Source organism: Dermochelys coriacea, chromosome 6 (genome assembly GCF_009764565.3).
Source record: "Dermochelys coriacea isolate rDerCor1 chromosome 6, rDerCor1.pri.v4, whole genome shotgun sequence".
NCBI lineage: Eukaryota > Metazoa > Chordata > Testudines > Dermochelyidae > Dermochelys > Dermochelys coriacea.
The window spans coordinates 60,262,558-60,280,236 of NC_050073.1; the positions used below are offsets into that span (position 1 = coordinate 60,262,558).

Here is a 17,679-nt window from a genome sequence, read left to right on the forward strand (position 1 = left end):
TGGATGCTTGACAGCCATCTTCCCAGAAATTGGAAAGTTGGTGTTGCTGAAGAAATGCATATTACCACACTACATTACAACTTACAGGAATGCTACCATGTTCTGTTGCTATAGAACATGGCACTCTAGAAACGGGGGGAGTACCAGATGTATTAGGATGGACCAAGGGCAAGTTTTGCCCAAGTGTGGTATGTTGGTCAGCTTTGAAACAGTTAAATGGCCTGCATCCATGAGTGGCACGTTCCACCGAAAAACATGCCTTGCCATTGAACCAGCTTTTTAGTGTGTGGTGACAGGAAAGCCCCACCTTTAGCTAGCTGCTCTTAACAGTATTCAGGAAGTTTGGCCTATGCTATTCTCATATCTATTGTCTTTGTATTTTTGCATTAAAAGGGAAATCTAATCTTGGGTAATATTTGTGTAGAGGACATTCTGAGTCAACCTGGCTGTGTGCTCTTAAGCAGTCTTGTGAGAAAGCAAAACAGAAGTAGGAGCTTCAATAGTCCCTGCTTTCTGAACTCTCACGTCTCTCCCTGATCTTCAGAAAGATCTCTGGGACTGAATACTTCAGAGTTCTTGGGCTGCATGCAGAGTAACCTCTTGTAGCTACGAAATGGTGAGAGACGCACTCCAGGAATAAGCGGTGCACACTTGATGAATGCACATTTGAAAGAGGGCAGTTGGAAATGTTGCTATTTCCTGTAATGCTGTTACTGCTTGTTCTCCTTTGATGTGATCTTCTACTACTCAAATCCTCGCTATGTAATAATATAGTGGGGCACAGAGGAACAAACAGCGATTGTGTCCCTCTCTTCTCTGGTGTGGCCTGTTTCCTCTCATTCTGTTCTGGGTTTTCAGTCTTCATTTCTTCCCCTGTTTGGAAGGTAGGGAAGTGAGAATTTGACCCAACTTCAAGGCTACACCTAGCTTATAGTGTAGGAGTGAGAGTTCCAGCTCATGTAGATCTACTCATACAAGCTCTTATCTGAGTTTGCATGCTAAAAATAGTAGTGTATCCAGGATAGCCTAGGCAGTGGCAGCATGGGCTGGTTGCCTGAGTTACATACCGACAGGGTTTGCGTTGATTTGTACTTGGGGCAGCTATCCTGTGCCACCGCTTGGTGCTGCCCATGCTGCTACAACTACACTACTATTTGTAACGTGCTAGTTCAATGAAAGCTAGTGCGATTTTTGTCTCCGAAAGCTCGGAATCACACTCCTAACTCATAGTATAGAGGTAGCCACAGTTGCGGGTCTGTTTAGAGCAGAGTTTCAGGTAATTGTTTGCTACTTCACAGTGGGTCCTCTCTGATTAATCACTGACTTTTCATCTTTCTGGAGGAGCTGTACCAGTTTAACAAATTGAGACCTGTGGTGGTTCATCCAGGGCCTACTGGTCTCCTGTTCAGATCTCTTCTCCAACCTGCAGCGGTGAACTGCCTGCTCTAAAGCACAGCCACCTCCTCTGCAAGATTTGTGTTGGGAGCAATTCAGGCCTCAATCAGTCATGCGTGCACTAATCACCATGGATTTGGGGCACAACAGGGCCCAGCACACGGTCTCCTCATTAAGGAAGAAAGGGACAGTCCCAGTCACCAAAGCCTGAAGTACTAGTACCAGTTTGCAAAACAGCAGGTAGTTTAAACCACTGGATTAACAAATATTACCAGCCAGTGCACTTCTGATGCCCGGAGCTCCTTTTAAAATGCTTGCCTAACTGTTCAGTGTGTGGTTTTTCTTCTTTAAATTGCAGTATGTAGTTCACATAGAAACCCAACAGTTGGGCATCTTTGTCTGGCTTCAAAAGAGTTGAGGAATAATTTTCCCCTATGACTCAGACTGCACTGCAGCTGTGGTGCACACATGGGGTTTTTTCTTCCTTTTAGGTACATACCTTTTTTGTGTCTTATGTTCATTCTGAAGCTCTTCTTCCCCCTAGCTTGACAATTACATTTCCTAGTGCCTATGAAGGGATTTTCCTTTTAAACTTCTACATGGCACAATTCTTTAAGCAAGTGAAAGGCAAGATTGAGCATAAATCTGCTGAGAGCTCTTTTCAGAGGCAAAATGAGGGTATTGATTAATTAAGGGCTTTTACCCTTTGAACTCCAGGGATGCTCTTGTTCCTCTTTCTGACATGTCTTTTTGGATGTTGGATGGGGAAAGAGAAAATGAGGGAGTTTTAAGCCTGATCAAAATGAAGCTGATTGTTTGTTTGACCTGAGACTAAATGATGGCTTCTATCCTACCAGTTTAGATCTGCTGTTCTTAATTTTTGTGTGCCTCGTGACTGCAGGTTCTCTGTGGAAGGCACTTACCTCTGCAGCTTACTCCCTGCATATCTAACAGTCACACCTCCCTGAGCTGTGTTCAGCAGAATGGTATTGATTGCAGGTAAAAAGGCTGTTGGGAGGCTCTGGGTTTTTTTTTATAGTCTTAATCACAAATGCCTTGAATGACAATGCAAAGTTCAGTTTTCCCTTTTAAATGTGCTACACTGACAAAACAGCAAATTTGCTATGTCCAGCAAAGCCAAATATGTCAGATGCTGCTGTCATCACTCTTTATCACTATGTAGCTTGTATAGAGATTTGTGCATGCTAATAAACTGAAAAACATGGAGTCATGAGACATGTACATGTTCCAGCAGCAAAGGAAGGACGGTGCCAGGTAGTTAATTGCAAAATACAAGCCCTCGTGAAACACTATTGTGTTTTTTAGGTTTTTGTATTTTTAAAAAAATTTTAATGGAAGTTTTCATTAAAACATTTCCGTTCCGTGTTAGAATCCTAAACCAAGCTACGTGATCTCATGTTTGAGATCTAGAAAGTGAAACTCATTTTCTCTTTTGTAATTCATTTAACTTGGTCAATAAAACTAGATAGTGGAAAAACTGGATGTTTGAACATTGCTTTTTCTGACAATTGACAGTAATGGAATTTGAAAGAACCAACCTCCTGTGCTAACAATTTTCCTTTTTAATTGAGTTTGAAATATTTGATTTTTGAACGTACTGCATGAGCCTTTCCTAAAAACTGTATCTCCTCATATTAAATTAACTTAAATTAAATACAATACTTTTTGAAACATTTTCTCACCCTTTAAAAAGTGAAGGTGTGGATGTTTTCATTTCTGGAAATCGGAACAGCAGTCCTTAAACTCACTTTGTACTTAACTGTTGCTTTCAGTTGTCGCTTTAATGTATCTATAAAGGAGTGCCATCCTTTCTTCTGGGTATGACTGGTGACTAGTCAAATGGCAAGCTAGTTGTATGGGAAGCTTTGATAACAAAAGGATTTCCCAGTTGGGCACCCTCTTCTAGCTATAATGCTGCAGTACTGTGAAAAGATATTCCAGCCAGATGCATAGCATGTGGATGCTTTTTAGCCATGTAAGTTGGAACACAAGTACAAAGTTTAGAGGGTGGTGAAGAACATACTTAACAGTTCATCTCATAAAGCCAGCCTTCATTGCATACAGACCTTGTGGTTTTGTTTCCTGAAACTGAAATCGGCACAGCTGTATAAACTGGAAGAGCTGTCTGGGTAGGTGTAGGCAAATCAGCATGCCAATCCAAAATTGCTTCAGAATCTATTTCCTGTTAGTAAGTACCTTCTCATGCTTGTACAGGCTTTCAAGAGGTTATCTAGCTCTTCTCATTGGCTTGTCTTCATTTTCCTTCCCTGAAGCCCCCTCAGTTAGATTGTGATTTTTATTGTTTTTAGGTCTTACTATTTTTGGAAAGTGCTCTGGAACATTTTGTGCATTTGGCCCTCTGCAAATGTTCTGTTGGATTGATTAAGCTGAAAATATGAAACCTAGCCTCTCCGATGCAGTATAGTGCGGGGGGGAAAAATGCTGAAACAATAGTTTCTAAAGGGAATTTTCTTCAAAATAAAGCACATTTTAAAAGAAATCAACTGGAGAGGACTGCAACAATATTCTGTATTGCTCCTCCTATCTCTAAATGAAGCCCCACATGATTTCATACTTTTACTTACTTTGCTGCTCATTATGTTAAATAAGGTGATTCTAGGAAACCTTCTTAATTTTCTAAAAGTTGGGTGCTGTTCATTTGTGTGTCTAATGATCCCTTAGTGTAGTGTTCTTGTAATTGTTTGTAATTATGCAGTGATTAGAGGCATCTTTTTATGAATCAAATCATCTATATCTCCATACTGATTGCCCGTAACTTTTCCCTTCCACTGCAGGTCTGGGGTTCCATCCGCCGGCTCCTGCCAGCCAGGGTCCCAGCTGCTGGCCCTGCTCAGCCCGCTGCCAGTCTGGGATCCTGGCCCTGCCCACATAGAGTGGGTATCTACCTTCTCCTTGGTTCTAGCCCATTCTCTCTCTCTCTCTGCACTGAGCTGAGGGTGGGAGTGCACTGAGCACAGGGCTGGGGGTGAAGGAGCAGGCTGGGGGTTGGTGTGTAGGGTCTGGCCAGGAGCTAGAATGAGGGAGGGGACTAGGGGTTGGGGCAGGAGGTTTGGGTGTGGAGTGCTTACCTGGGCAGCTCCCATTTGGTGCGAGGGGTGCATGTGGGAATGTGTGGGTAGTCAGGAGTTCCTGTTTGGTGCTCAGGGTGGGAATGTGGGGGGTGCAAGAGTCAGGGTGTGGGGGGGGCTGGGTATGTGGGGGGATGCTGGAGTCAGGGCTGGGGTTGTGGGAGGGGTCAGGGCAGAGGGCTGGGGTCATGGGGCCATGCCCTGATTCCACCCCCGTCCCCACCTCTTCTCTGCCTCCACCTCAAAGCAGCCAGCGTGCTGTAGCTCTGCTTCTCCCCCTCCCTCGCAAGGGCCCTCAGCTGATTGGCGGCAGGGAGGGAGAGGAGGGGCAGGAACCCAGCATGCTGGGGGAAGAGGCGGGAGCTCGCCTGCTCTGCAGCAGTAGCTGGCAGGACCAAGCTTCTTTACCCTGCCCCGGTGGGGGGGGGGGGGGAAGGGGCAGGGGGCAGGATTTTTAATGGCATGCTGCTGCCTGCCAGGGTCCTGGCCTGGGTTCAGCAGTGGGCTGAGCGGGGTTGGTGGTTGGGTCCCGGTAGGCAGCAGCATGCCATCTTTGGCATGCGTCCCATAGGTTGCTGACCCCTGGTTTACTGGGTGTTCAGGGTGTGAGGCTTATTTAGAGCCATTGTTTTACTTCCTGCTTATTTTTTTTTCCTCTTGCAACTCTCCCTTCACCTCGCAATTAAATTTAACCAACATATTCATACAGTAAACATCATCCCAATAACCAGATTAGCATACAGTGTTCATAAATCAGAGCAGAGCAGCACCAGATTGTGATGCTTCCTGGAAGTACCCATGGTTGTGAGTAGGGTGACAAGATAGCAAGTGTAAAAAATCAGGACTGGGGCTGGGGGGTAATAGGTGGCTATATAAGAAAAAAAAACCCCAATATCGGGACATCTGGTCACCCTAGTTGTTAGACACCTCACTACCACCTGCCCTCAGTGTGAGGAAGCCTTGTCTGTACCTTACAGGACTGGAGGTTGGCTCCCTGACTCCACCAGCCACATGCAACACAAGTACTCCTACACAGGTCCCTTCTGCAGGCAGCAAGAGGCACACCCCAAGCCTTCCCTGCATCTATAGTGTCTAGCCCTGGGTCCACTAGACACTTCCAGAACTCCCAGATTCTCTGCTCCTAGTGAAACACACCTGATCACCTATTCCCCCCTCAGATCACCACTTTGCACAACACTTAGATATGTTTGTAGTAAAAACAAGAAGTTTATTTAACAAAGCATGGAGATTCAAGTGATAGCAATAGAAATATTTGAAAACAGCTAGTTACATGCAAAATAAAATCATAACTAGGACCTAGACTTCGTTAACAGGACATTTTCCTGTCTAATGAAGTTTTGCTCACCCAAAGTCTTTCTCCCAGTCCTTAACCAGGTTGGCTGCGACCCTCCGTTCATAAGACAAGAATGCTGGCAGCTTGTCCCCTAGATCAGTCCGTCTCCAGAGTGGGGTGCGCACACCCCAGGGGGTGCATGGCAGGAGGAGCGCCGCCAGAGGGCACTCCGCCTTTTTTTTTTTTTTTTTTTTTTCCTTTGGCGGCAGCTCTTCATGCCTGCTGCAGGCCTTCCCTCTGTCTTTTTTTGGCAGGACGCCTGCAGCAAGTCTTCCCCTCTCCTTTCTTCGGCGGCACCCTGGGGGTGCGCGATCCAAAAACTTTGGAGACCACTGCCCTAGATCAGGGGTTCTCAGACTTCATTGCACCGTGACCCCCTTCTAAAAACAAAAATTACTACACAGCCCCAGGAAGGCAGGGACTGAAACCTGAGCCCTGTTGCCCAGGGCTGAAGCCCTTGGGCTTTGGCCCCGGGCAGTGGGGCTCTGGCTTCGGCCCCAGTCGCCAGCAAGGCTAAGCCAGCCCTGGCGACCCCAATAAAATGAGGTTGTGACCCACTTTAGAGTCCTGACCCACAGTTTGAGAACTGCTGCCCTAGATGAAGGATGCAGGGTGTTTCTCTGCCTCTAGTTACAGTTCCAACATTCCATTGTCTTTATTCCAAAACAGCACACCCCCTGCTGCTTGTTTGTTTTTTCATGTGGAAAATCTCCTCTGTAGGTTTTGCAATCTTTTGATTAGCATTTTTCTCTGTTTTGTAAATAAGTGGCCATTGTGAAGCACCCAATACTCAATTTGCATATAGCCAGACAGATAAGCATTTCCTTCCTAAAAGCAATTTATTCATCATCTTTTGGAGACCAGCCCCAATTCACAGGCCTTAAGAACATATTTTCAGTGCACGTGTGCGTGCATATCCGTATATACGTTTCACAATGATTATGATCGCTGTGACACAGGCTTTCAGCAGAGACCTTACATGCCGCCCTTTGGTGAACTAGTATATAGATACCAGATCCAGGAGATCCCAGTAACCCTTATGCACGACTGTGCCCCCTTCAAGTTGGCACCAAGAGGTCCCTGGGTCACACAGATACTTCCTCAAATTTTCAGCACTCCATATGAGACTTCTCATCAAAAAGTGACGAAGAGAAACTGTAGTGCCTGACCCTGTGAGAAAGGAGACATGCAGCATTGTGCTATGCAGCAGTTTGTCACCAGATCAGCAATGAGTAGTAACAAACACATATCCAGGAGTTTACTCCTGTGTCCAGTCTCCAGTGCTTTCCTGTGTGGAAGGTACCTATCCTTGAGGCGGTGGTTTTTTTCTTTTTCTTTTTCTTTTTCTCTTTTTTTCTTTTTTAATGTTTTGGAAACACTTGTATAGCTCATCATGCCAGTACAGTCTCATTGAGTTGGGGAAAATTGCAGTACCTCATCTTGATGTAAGCAGAAAGGATACTTGGCTCAAGATGAATCATTGCATGCTGGGGTCTGTAGTTTAGCCCAGAGCAATGGCTCATGGAAGAATGAAACTGACTATAGGCCATATGGTAGAGAGTAGCGTATAGTTAGGCCTCCTTCTTTAATACAACTCTAAAATCCTATGCAGTAGATCTGACTGTGTTGGGGACAAACACATTTGTTTGTCGTCTGGTTTGTGTTCCTTTGTTTAGTGTGTTTCTGCTTTCTGCTTCAGTAAAGTTTAAATGTGGTCTAATATTCACGTAAAAAAAATAAATTTACCAGTAACTGACAGCAACTATCTTAATCCTTTTTTGCACTATAGAAAGAATGAGTTGAGTGAACAAAGCGTCATAAATCCATTCTTATACTGCAAGTGTGACATGGTGGTTACACCACCGCAGGTTTATTCTCATGGTTCTTATGGCACAGACAAATATTCTCATACTAGCAGCCTGCCCTCCAGAGATGCTCCAAGCCTCTTGTTAATGTGGTGGTTTAAATGCTGTTTTAAGCCCATGCTTGAGCTATCTGACTGAAAGCTCAACTAATGTTCCTCCAGTTTTCTCAAGTGATCCCCAAGTTTATCATTTCCCTTCATTTAACAGGTTTAACAACTTCTTTAGTATTTTCTCTGTGGCAGAATAAAAAACTGAAGACAGGATAAAACAAACGTCAGTTTCTGACTGTTTATTTGCTGTGTTACTAACTTAGTATCCTAGATCTTAGAGACAGCCAAATTTATTACCACATATGCCTAATGGCAAGTTTTAAAAATCTTGTACTTTATTTTCTTTCTTTCCACAACCTCAAAACAGAAAAAGGATTTTTCCTTAAATGAAGACTAATCAACCTGAAAAATCCAAATTCTGAAGCTGAGCTGTTTTTGCATAAGCAAAAAAACTCCTACAATGAGAACATCCACTGAACTGAAAAATCATAGTAGAAGAGGACTTTTTTGTTTGGTTGGGGTTTTTTTTGTTTTTTTTCCCCCCCAAATTTAAAATTCCTTAGTTGAGGCCAGGCATGGGAAGATCTTATCCCCAAAAGAGAATCTCTCTCTTAAAGTCTTAAGTACATGGAAAAATAGAGGGGCTATAGTGAGTGTCCATATAACCTTGACTATAGCATTAGCCACCTGGCAAAAAATGTAAAATAAATATATATTTAGTTTAAAGGGTAACTGGAATTTTAATTCTGACTTCCCTTAAGGGGATTTTTTTAGAGATGCAATCTGAGTGGTGTATTAACTCAAAATTTACATAAACTGTAGTAAACCTTGGATCTCTGGAGTCACGCCTATACAGCCTTTCCCATCACATACATGGGGCTTTGACTTGTGTTTCTTTGGTTCCCTACTGATTTGTCATCAGGACAGTTCTTGTTAATCTGGTTTATGTTTTGACTGTGGAAAAAGGTGACAAACTGTTGGCTGAATTCACAGGTATGATGACATCACATCCTTGAATTTAATTGGTTGCACTCTGTAATCCACAGGTGTGATGTTTTGACCTCAGTGTCTATTTGACATTCCTCCTTAAGGTAGTCTTTAAGCGTGTGCATGCAAGTGTGCTGTTGCTTGTTATATCTCTCCAAGTAGCTAAGGAAGCATTTGATTTATTTATCCTAGCTGTCCAGTAGTCAGACTGCTGTTTCTTTGAGACATTCTTAAAATCAGCGACTGTCTAGCAAAACTGGTTTACCTGAAATCTGTTTTAAGCAACATCTCCAGATGCTGCAGTCACTCTGGGTGTCTTAAAAGAGAGAGAGAAAATGTAAGCGCTGTTTTTGTTGCCTTCATCTAAAATATGAATGGATTACAGCCAAAAAAAGCTCTGGCTTAGCCTTTTGACACTTCACATGGAAATCTTTCTGCGATCCCCACCCCCCTCACTAAAATGCAGATGAATTCACATGGTGGGATTCCTAAACATTAAAACAAGCAGCAGCTTTTGCTTACTTCTCTTTTATTCCCTTCCCCTCTACTAGTATAGAAATGTCATCTTCACTTGCATTTTTCTTCTGTTCTTGTGTTGTAGATTGGATCACTCCCAGACGACCAGAACTCTTTTAAGATAAAAAAATATTTTGGGTGGATAAGATGTGCCATGGAATGGTAGCACCAAAGAGCAACACAGCATCACCACTTGCCTTGACTGGTCATGGATTATTTTTTCTGTTAGTTATCTTCAGTACTTTCATCTTGGAGGGACTGGCCTCAGGTAAGTAAAACCTTTTACAGTACTTACTTACTGTGTGTGCAGGGTAGATGCATTTTAAAATACACAAGTGGCAAATTTTCACCTACATAGTGTTAGGCAAAACACAAGAGACCACTTCTTCGTATACAGAGATCTTCTTACAGGCTCCATTCCCCTTCTGTTTGTGATTGTGCTTTTTTCACTATTCTAGATGATCATATAACATCTGCGTGGCAGCTACAGCAACTGCTTCCATGGAAAAATACTACTGGGAAGGGCCTTAATGTATTTTTAGTGCTGCAAATGGGATTTTGAAATCTGGAAACGAAATAGAGAGCCAGCACCAAATGACTGGCAAATGCTCTGCAGACCGCAGTTTGGGATTAATTGATTTCATTTTGGTCTCTTATTTGGTAACTTCTGACATGTCACTTGACCTGCTGTTAGCCACTTTCCAGCTTTTTCCCCATTCATCTCATCTCTCTTCTTGTCTCTTGTTACTTCTTGATGCTCTTCTGACAGAAGTGTGTGGTGAGAGGTGCAAATGTGGACAAAACTGGCTGATGGAGAAAGTGCCAAACAATACATCACTTCCTACCCTTGAGGGTAGAATTTATGTAGGAAATGCACAAATAAGACACACACCCACACACACTTTATATGTATATGTATATGTATATTAGTGTGTATATATACACATACATACATGCACCAGGGCTCACTGATCAATTAGCATTGTATTGCATTTACACACACACACACACACACACACACACACACACACACACACACACACACACACACACACACTCTGTGTGTGTGTGTGTGTATGTGTTAAAAATAAAGTGCATGTTGAAAGCTAATAACCTCTCTCTATTACTAGCCTTCTTGAGATGCTTTTTGATATGCACCACAGTGAACGTCTGCAGTGGTGACCACTAGAATGAGAAATATTAGGAAGGGGGGAGAGGAGGGCGTTCTCGTTCCCGCACAGCGATCTTAAATAAGACATATTACAAAAAAGAAAATTGTGTTGACTTCTAGTAATTGCTCCTATGTATGGTAGTGGCTTCCTGCTGGAAATGAAGTATAAATTCCAAATAAGTCTTAAGCCTAATTGTAATTTATAGTCTAGTAGCACCCAATACGTACTAGAAGCCATACACCCCTGCACCGAAAAGGTTACAGTTTTAAAGACTAAAAACCTGGGATGAGATGTGGGAGAAGGGATGCAGCATACAAGCAAAGTAGTGTAGGTAGTGGCTGGTGCTAGTCTTGTTAGTGGTTCCTGGTTTTTAAAAAGAGCGACTATTTAGTTTCTCTCTAGGTTTGGGGGAAGGACATTGTGGAGTAGAGGTCAGCACAAGGAGGGGTTGAAAGTCAAAAGGAATGGAGAAGGAAGGGAAGAAGGGAGCTAAGAGGGTGAATGAGGTCTTGAGTTCAGTAGCTGGAGACAGGAGGATATAATCATTGCAAATAAAAGTTTAAAATCGGCAAAATGTGACAGTTGGAAGTTTGATTCTGGGGCAGGGACTGTCACTTCCTCTGTCTGTACAGAGCCTAGCAGTAGTTATCTGTACAGTTCCTAGCACAGGGGTGGCCAGCCTGAGAAGGAGCCAGAATTTACCAATATACATTGCCAAAAAGCCACAGTAATATGTCAGGTTTCAGAGCAGCAGCCTTGTTAGTCTGTATCCGCAAAAAGAAAAGGAGAACTTGTGGCACCTTAGAGACCAACAAATTTATTTGAGCATAAACTTTTGTGATCTATAGCTCAAATACCCACTCCACCCCACGGGGCTCCCAGCACCTCCCGCCCACCAGCAGCCCCACTGATCAGTGCCTCCCCCTCCATCCCTGCACCTCCCAATCAGCTGTTTTGTGGCATAGAGGAGGCTTGGGGGTAGGGGGAAGAGCAAGGGCATGGCAGGCTCGGGGGAGGGGGCGGGAAGGGGTGGAGTGGGGACAGGGGTTGAGCAGTGAGCACCCCCCCCGCAGATTGGAAAATTGGCACCTGTAGCTCCAGCCCTAGAGTTGGTGCCTATACAACAGAGGTGGGCAAACTATGGCCAATGGGCAACATCCAGCCTGCGGGACCGTCCTGCCCAGCCCTTGAACTCACTGCCAGGGAGGCTAGTCCCCAGCCCCTCTCCTACTGTCCTCCCTCCCCCGCAGCCTCAGCTCCCATGCTGCCAGTGCTCTGGGCGGTGGGGCTGCAAGCTCCTGCCGGGCAGCACGGCTGCGAGAGCCACCACTGGGTGTAGTGTATTAAATTGCTCCCTGTAGGAATGTGCTACCTACTGAGCACCAGGACTGGCAGCCGTAAGTAGCACATGCCTATGGGGAGCAATTTACAATACACCTATGTAGAAGGCTGTGCTTCCCCAAACAACCCAGCTCCGGCTCCCTGCCCCCTTACCATGCTGCTCAGAGCACCAGGACTGGCAGCTGTAAGTAGTACACCGTAAGTAGCACATTCCTATAGGGAGCAATTTAATACACTACACCAGCCCGCCATACAGTTTCGGAACCCTGATGTAGCCCTCAGGTCAAAAAGTTTGCCTATGCCTGCTATACAAGGAGCCGCATATTGACTTCTGAAGAGCCGCATTTGGCTCTGGAGCCACAGGTTGGCCACCCTTGGCCTAGCACAATGAGATTCCTCTAGGTACTAGAAATGCCAATTATAAGGGATGCCCAATTGCTTCTGGAGGTGGATTTGGCTAGAAAAGCCTATTGATGTTGGGAGCTACTGACAAATGAGGAGCCCCTCTTGTTGGCGCATCTGGCCTTTTCTGGTGGGGAGGGAGCTGCTGGAATCGAGAGACGGACAGGAATGGGTGACCACTATCTACGTTAAAATCTGTAGTTGTAGATGGAAAAGACCTTTTAAAATCACAATCCATCTCTCTTTCCAGCCCCTATACCCCTAATAACAACCCAGCATAGACTCTGTAGCCACCAGCCTGTCAAGTACTCTGTGATCTGGGACTGAAGTTCCACCATCCCTGAAACTCCATTTGCCTATTGAAACATCTGTAATTGAGTCTGTAATCTGTATGCAAATGACCACTGCTGTACAGGGCTGTTGAAAGGGAATAGTCAACCATGACCCTGTTAAGCTTTTATAGCGTTATTTTTCAGAGATATCTAATGTTGTGTTACACACAACAGCACTAGAGAGCGTTCAACTGCCATGTCAGAAAAGCCCAGAGTTTTTTTGGATTGTTTCCCTTCTTCCACCCAGTACTCTGGATTAGTCTACAACAATTACCTTCTGTCCCACATGGATTCATTTTTGCCCAGGTATGAAATGGTGAGAACAATCTAGGAGAAGAGTTTTTTTTGATCAAGATAGGTTTGTATTTCCTATAGGAGGAAAAGAATCTCATGTTTGGGAAGTGAGTGTTTCCAAGTTCAGATGCTTTGTTGCAGTAGTTCTTAGTTGAGATCTTGGTGTCAGATTTAAAAGATAGTTGCTAGGAGGAGAAGGCAATGTGGCACATAACCAAGGGAGTGCACCTGCAGCAGCTTGTCAGTTGAGTCATGCTAGTGAGAGAGTCTGCCAAGGAGCTGAGATCCAGAGGTATAAACCATGAATACAGGCAAATCAGTTGGAAAATGATCTCTTCCGCCCCCTGCCCCTCTTTCAGACTCCTCCTAGTTCACATAAATGCTCTGGAGGGACATGGGTGTGTGTCATGGTATAAGCTTTTGCTTCATAAAGACTCCTGTGTTAAGACTGTCTTGAATGCAGAGCTACAGCCACATGTGTCGCAGTCCACAAACAGTACAAGAGTTGCCTTGGTTGTCTTGTTATAAATGTAAAAACAATAGGCTTCTTTCTGGTCAGAAAGATTGAAGGTAAAGGCTGTGGCTAGTGCAGTATTAAATGTAATAAATCTATATAGGACTGTGTAGTGTGTATAATGTGTGTATAATTGCTTTGTATAAACTGTAACCTATATTATTTCAGCAGCCCGTAGGTTAGATATTCATATCTAGACAAACACTCATTTTCCTTGCTGTGTGAGTAGATGCAGAGGACAGACTCATTTCTAGTCAGTTGGTATCTGGTCTCTGCTTTGTGTGTTAAATGGATTTTATTCATGTATGGATTTTGAGAAAAATCCTTAGTACTCTGTCTCAAGCAATCTTTCTTAATATCCTTGATGTGCTTCAAGGTGAAGGTGATAAGTTGCTTAGTGACTGAGGATGTTGCAGTATTTAGGGAAAGCAGCTTTGAACTTTCAGGGCTCTCAGTCAAGTGAAATTCAACTCCCAGCAATACCCTTAACACACAAAACAGTACAACTTGGTGCTGATTGATTGAGCATAGCTTCCAATCTATCAGAAGAGGGGGATATTCAGAAATATCTATCGTACTTCACAGCTCCATGTTTTGGCTTTGAGGGGAAAACAGTGGACTCCTAAGGATACTCTTTGGGTTTATAACAGGGAAAGTCTCTCCCCTTTTCTGCTCTTTTTGTATCTGCGGTCATACTAGCAAGTTCTCAAAGTCTCTCAATGAGAGAAGATGGTGGAAGTTGGAGACCAAAAGAGCATTCTGAAAATAGGGGCCAGAAACGTTGCAGTTGAAATCCTGTCCTACCTGATTCCATTTCCTTGTAGGATGCATCTAGACTGTGGCCAAGATACTGTGTGTGTGTCATTGACTAGTCACTAGTGAAATATGCACTGTACAACAAGCTACTTGTTTTTAAGGTCACCACTTACAATTTGTATGTTCAGGCTCAAACACCTAAGAACTGAGGAGATGTATATACTGAGATTCCTGTATATTGCTTCTGATGCAAACATGGCAAATGTGATGTTTGCTGTGCTAAGGCCTATTCAGTGCTAAGGTTGCTCCATGCAGAGGCTCTTGGATACTGCTGAGTGATGTTTGCATCCCATGGAACAGCTAGTTCACTATTCCTACTTGTTCTTGTGAGAACACATCCAAGGCACTGAGGGATTCTGTTTGCTTTATATACATTCGAGAGGAATAGCAATCTGAAGATTGCTTTTGTCTCTATAATTATGATAGATTAAAACATGACGTTCATGCAGTTGTGGGTGAATTATTTAGTGGTTGTGATAGCACTGGCTAGACAGACAAGTGATTGGGCTGATTTTGTAGTTATCTAAAATCCAAAGAAGAGGGGATACAGCACCTTGGAAAGAGAAGGAAAATTGGCAATGGGAAAAGAAGCAGAGGAAGGGAAGAGGGTTGGTGGTCGATGGGGTGCCTAATGAAGGAGAACACACACATTGGAAATATAATGCAGAGGATTAAAGTGTAAAACAATGGATCCATTGATCACACACGCATGATGGTAACAGTGCCAGTGTTTTATAGTGGCTTGGTTTATGTGGAAACTGGTCCATATGGAACCAGAACAAGACCACTCAAACATACTTTTGGTGATGAATCAAGCAAGACTTTGATTTTATTAAAATTCTGTTTAAACTGAACCAGCCACACAATTTGATGGGTCTTGCAAATTCAGATTGGAAGACTTAATAAAACCATGATAGCAGTCCTTTATTAAATCTCCCTGGGTCCTTTGTATGTGAACTGATTTGTAATTTTTGCCCCATTCTAATGAGAAATGGGGAGTGGCTTAAATAGGTGCCTAAGTGCCAAGGTTCCTAAGTCTTTGTTTGTGAAGCACTTTAAGCTCTTCAGATGAAAAGTGCTGTAATAGTACAAAATGTTAACTTGTGAGTAACTCGGAATAAATAGTGTATCAGAACACACAGAAATTAGTGGTCTGTAGGATGGCATGATCCTTTTTTTACTCTACTCTTTTTTTGTATCCAGCATGCTCAGGCTGCTGCAACAGACCTCTGGTGAGACACTCCTGAAATTGAACTGGCAGCAGCCTGAATTCCTTCCTTAACATCAGTAAACAAGGTTGTCACTTGCTCCTCACTTCGCCTGTTCAGGGAAGAGGAGGCAAATGATGAGGTATCTGAGAATGACAGTCTGTACTTCCCAAGAGTGTGTTATGGGTGTGTCTGTGTGTGTCCCAAAACCCTTCAACAGGAAAACCAGAATTTCTGAAAGTTGTGAAATTTGAACTGTGTATACACAATTTGTGGCAAGACTATGCCAATTAGGAAACCTAATTTAGATTAGTAAAGAGAACTGAAGGATAATAAGAAAATGGATAAGAAACGGTAACTATAAATTAGCCTTTAGAACTAAGTGTCCAATTCTGACTCACTCCTGAGGAACCTGCCACTGTCTTCTCAATTGGAGTCTTCCTTTTCTGGTCTCTTGAGGCTTTGGCTTTTACTATATGACAACTATTGCCCTGTTCCAAAATTAAAAATTCTAAATACAGATGAAACTATTAGGAATGTTAGTGACCGTATGTCTTGTGTTGTGAATCAGTCCTCTCTGGGATGTGAGGGGGTGACTTTCACAATGAAGGCTTCACTGATTTGCAGCTGATCTTTAAGGACTGTTTGTATGCAGCTGCTTTTGGCAGAAGAAGGGAAAACAATGCTCTGAGGCTGCACAGAAGATGGGGGCATGTGAGGGGTAAGGACAAATTGAGGCAAAAAACCTTTATTTCCTTTAATCTAAGCAAGAAGGGAAAATTGCCAGAGGTGCTAGGTTATGTAGATTAATTGTGGGTTATTGCATTTCTTTACTGGGGATCAGAACAGGTCTTTCTGGTTGAACCTTTCCCTCATGCAAATTACAGAAGGTTTGTTATTATGGTAAGTAGATAAATAATTGAGCACATGGCCTGGTCTCTATTGGGAGACAGATTTTTGACATAATCTCTTTCCCCACCAAACTCTCATTAAAACTTGAGCCACTCTGCCTGAAATTTCTCCTGATTCTTCGTATGTAGGGTCCAAAAAGGTGGTCTTATTGCCCATCCTGCCATGGTGTTCAGGGGGAAGGAGGGGAACATAGAATGGGCTCCTCAAATTCTTAAGTTTGACTTTAATAAGATATTTAAATTCTTGCCCCCAGGGTACTTGGCTCAGCTGTAACTGCTGGCAATACCTGTGCTGGCTGAGGATCCTGCCTCTCTACACTATCATTGAGCTAATGAGATCAGGACCAATGGAGCCAGCCTGTTAGTGCTCATGAAATCAAGAAACTGGTACTCTAGAGGGAGGCATGAAGGCTTCCATGACTTTTTTTTTTTTTTGTCCTGGTTTTCTTGAGAGGATGGCAAATCAGAATTGCTTTTTCCTTGATGTTCTCTGCAGACTATGTTGAAGACACTCATCTCCCTTATAAACTTTTTATGCAGAAAGAACGAGGAGTACTTGTGGCACCTTAGACTAACACACTTATTTTGAGCATAAGCATTTGTGGGCTAAAGCCCACTTCATCAGATGCATGCAGTGGAAAATACAGTAGGAAGATAGATAGACACAGAGAACATGAAAAAATGGGGGTTGCCGTACCAATTCTGAGAGTAATCGATCAAGGTGGCCTATTACCAGCAGGAGGAGGGAAAAAAAATAACTTTTGTAGTGATAATCAGAATGGCCCATGTCAAACAATTGAATAGAAGAATATGCAGAGTAATCCTGGCGCTTGGCCCTGACTCTTAGTTATTGAGCACTGCAGTTTGAAAACATTCTCAAGTTTGGGTTTGTTTCTGGAACTTGTGGGACCATATCCTGCCATTGACCCAACTCGAAATAGGGTAATCCAACTTGGAGAACTTTTTACGTGTAATTTGGTCACTCCCCTGTCACTTCTCTCCCTTTTGATGTCTGAATTGCTTCTTCTGGCAGCTGAAGTGCTGGGTTTATGATAAGCCTGCTTGCAACAGCAGGGGACTGGACTCCATGACCCAGGAGATTCTTTCCAGTCTTATGTCCTACATTCCTGTGTTTCAAGTAGGATAGATTTTTTTTTTTTTTTCCCCCAAAATTTTGGCCTCTTTCTTCCCAGTTACCTGACAGATTCTTCCTCTTTCCGATAGCTTTAAGCTCTCTGAGGGTGGGTTAAGTACTAGCATTTCTAGTTGCTAGTGATCCCCAACTGTACAATGTGGCTGTCTCAGTTGGGGAGAAACATTTGGGTCACCAGATCAAGACTTAGCTTGTGTCTGCACTAGGAAAATTGAAACCTAATGCTAAAGGCTGTAGTGTAGTCAAGGTTCAAGTATTT

At 43.4% G+C, this 17,679-nt stretch overlaps 1 protein-coding gene across 1 annotated transcript in view; it reads left to right on the forward strand.

Annotated features, from left to right (window-relative positions):
* The window catches only part of SUSD6 (sushi domain containing 6), a 110,518-nt gene that overhangs the window by 37,459 nt on the left and 55,380 nt on the right, over positions 1-17,679 (forward strand). Inside the window, exon 2 of the mRNA XM_038404254.2 lies at positions 9,363-9,545. Coding sequence (XP_038260182.1) covers positions 9,425-9,545 — 121 coding nt within the window. The 5' untranslated portion in view covers positions 9,363-9,424. The remainder of the gene's footprint in view (positions 1-9,362; positions 9,546-17,679) is intronic.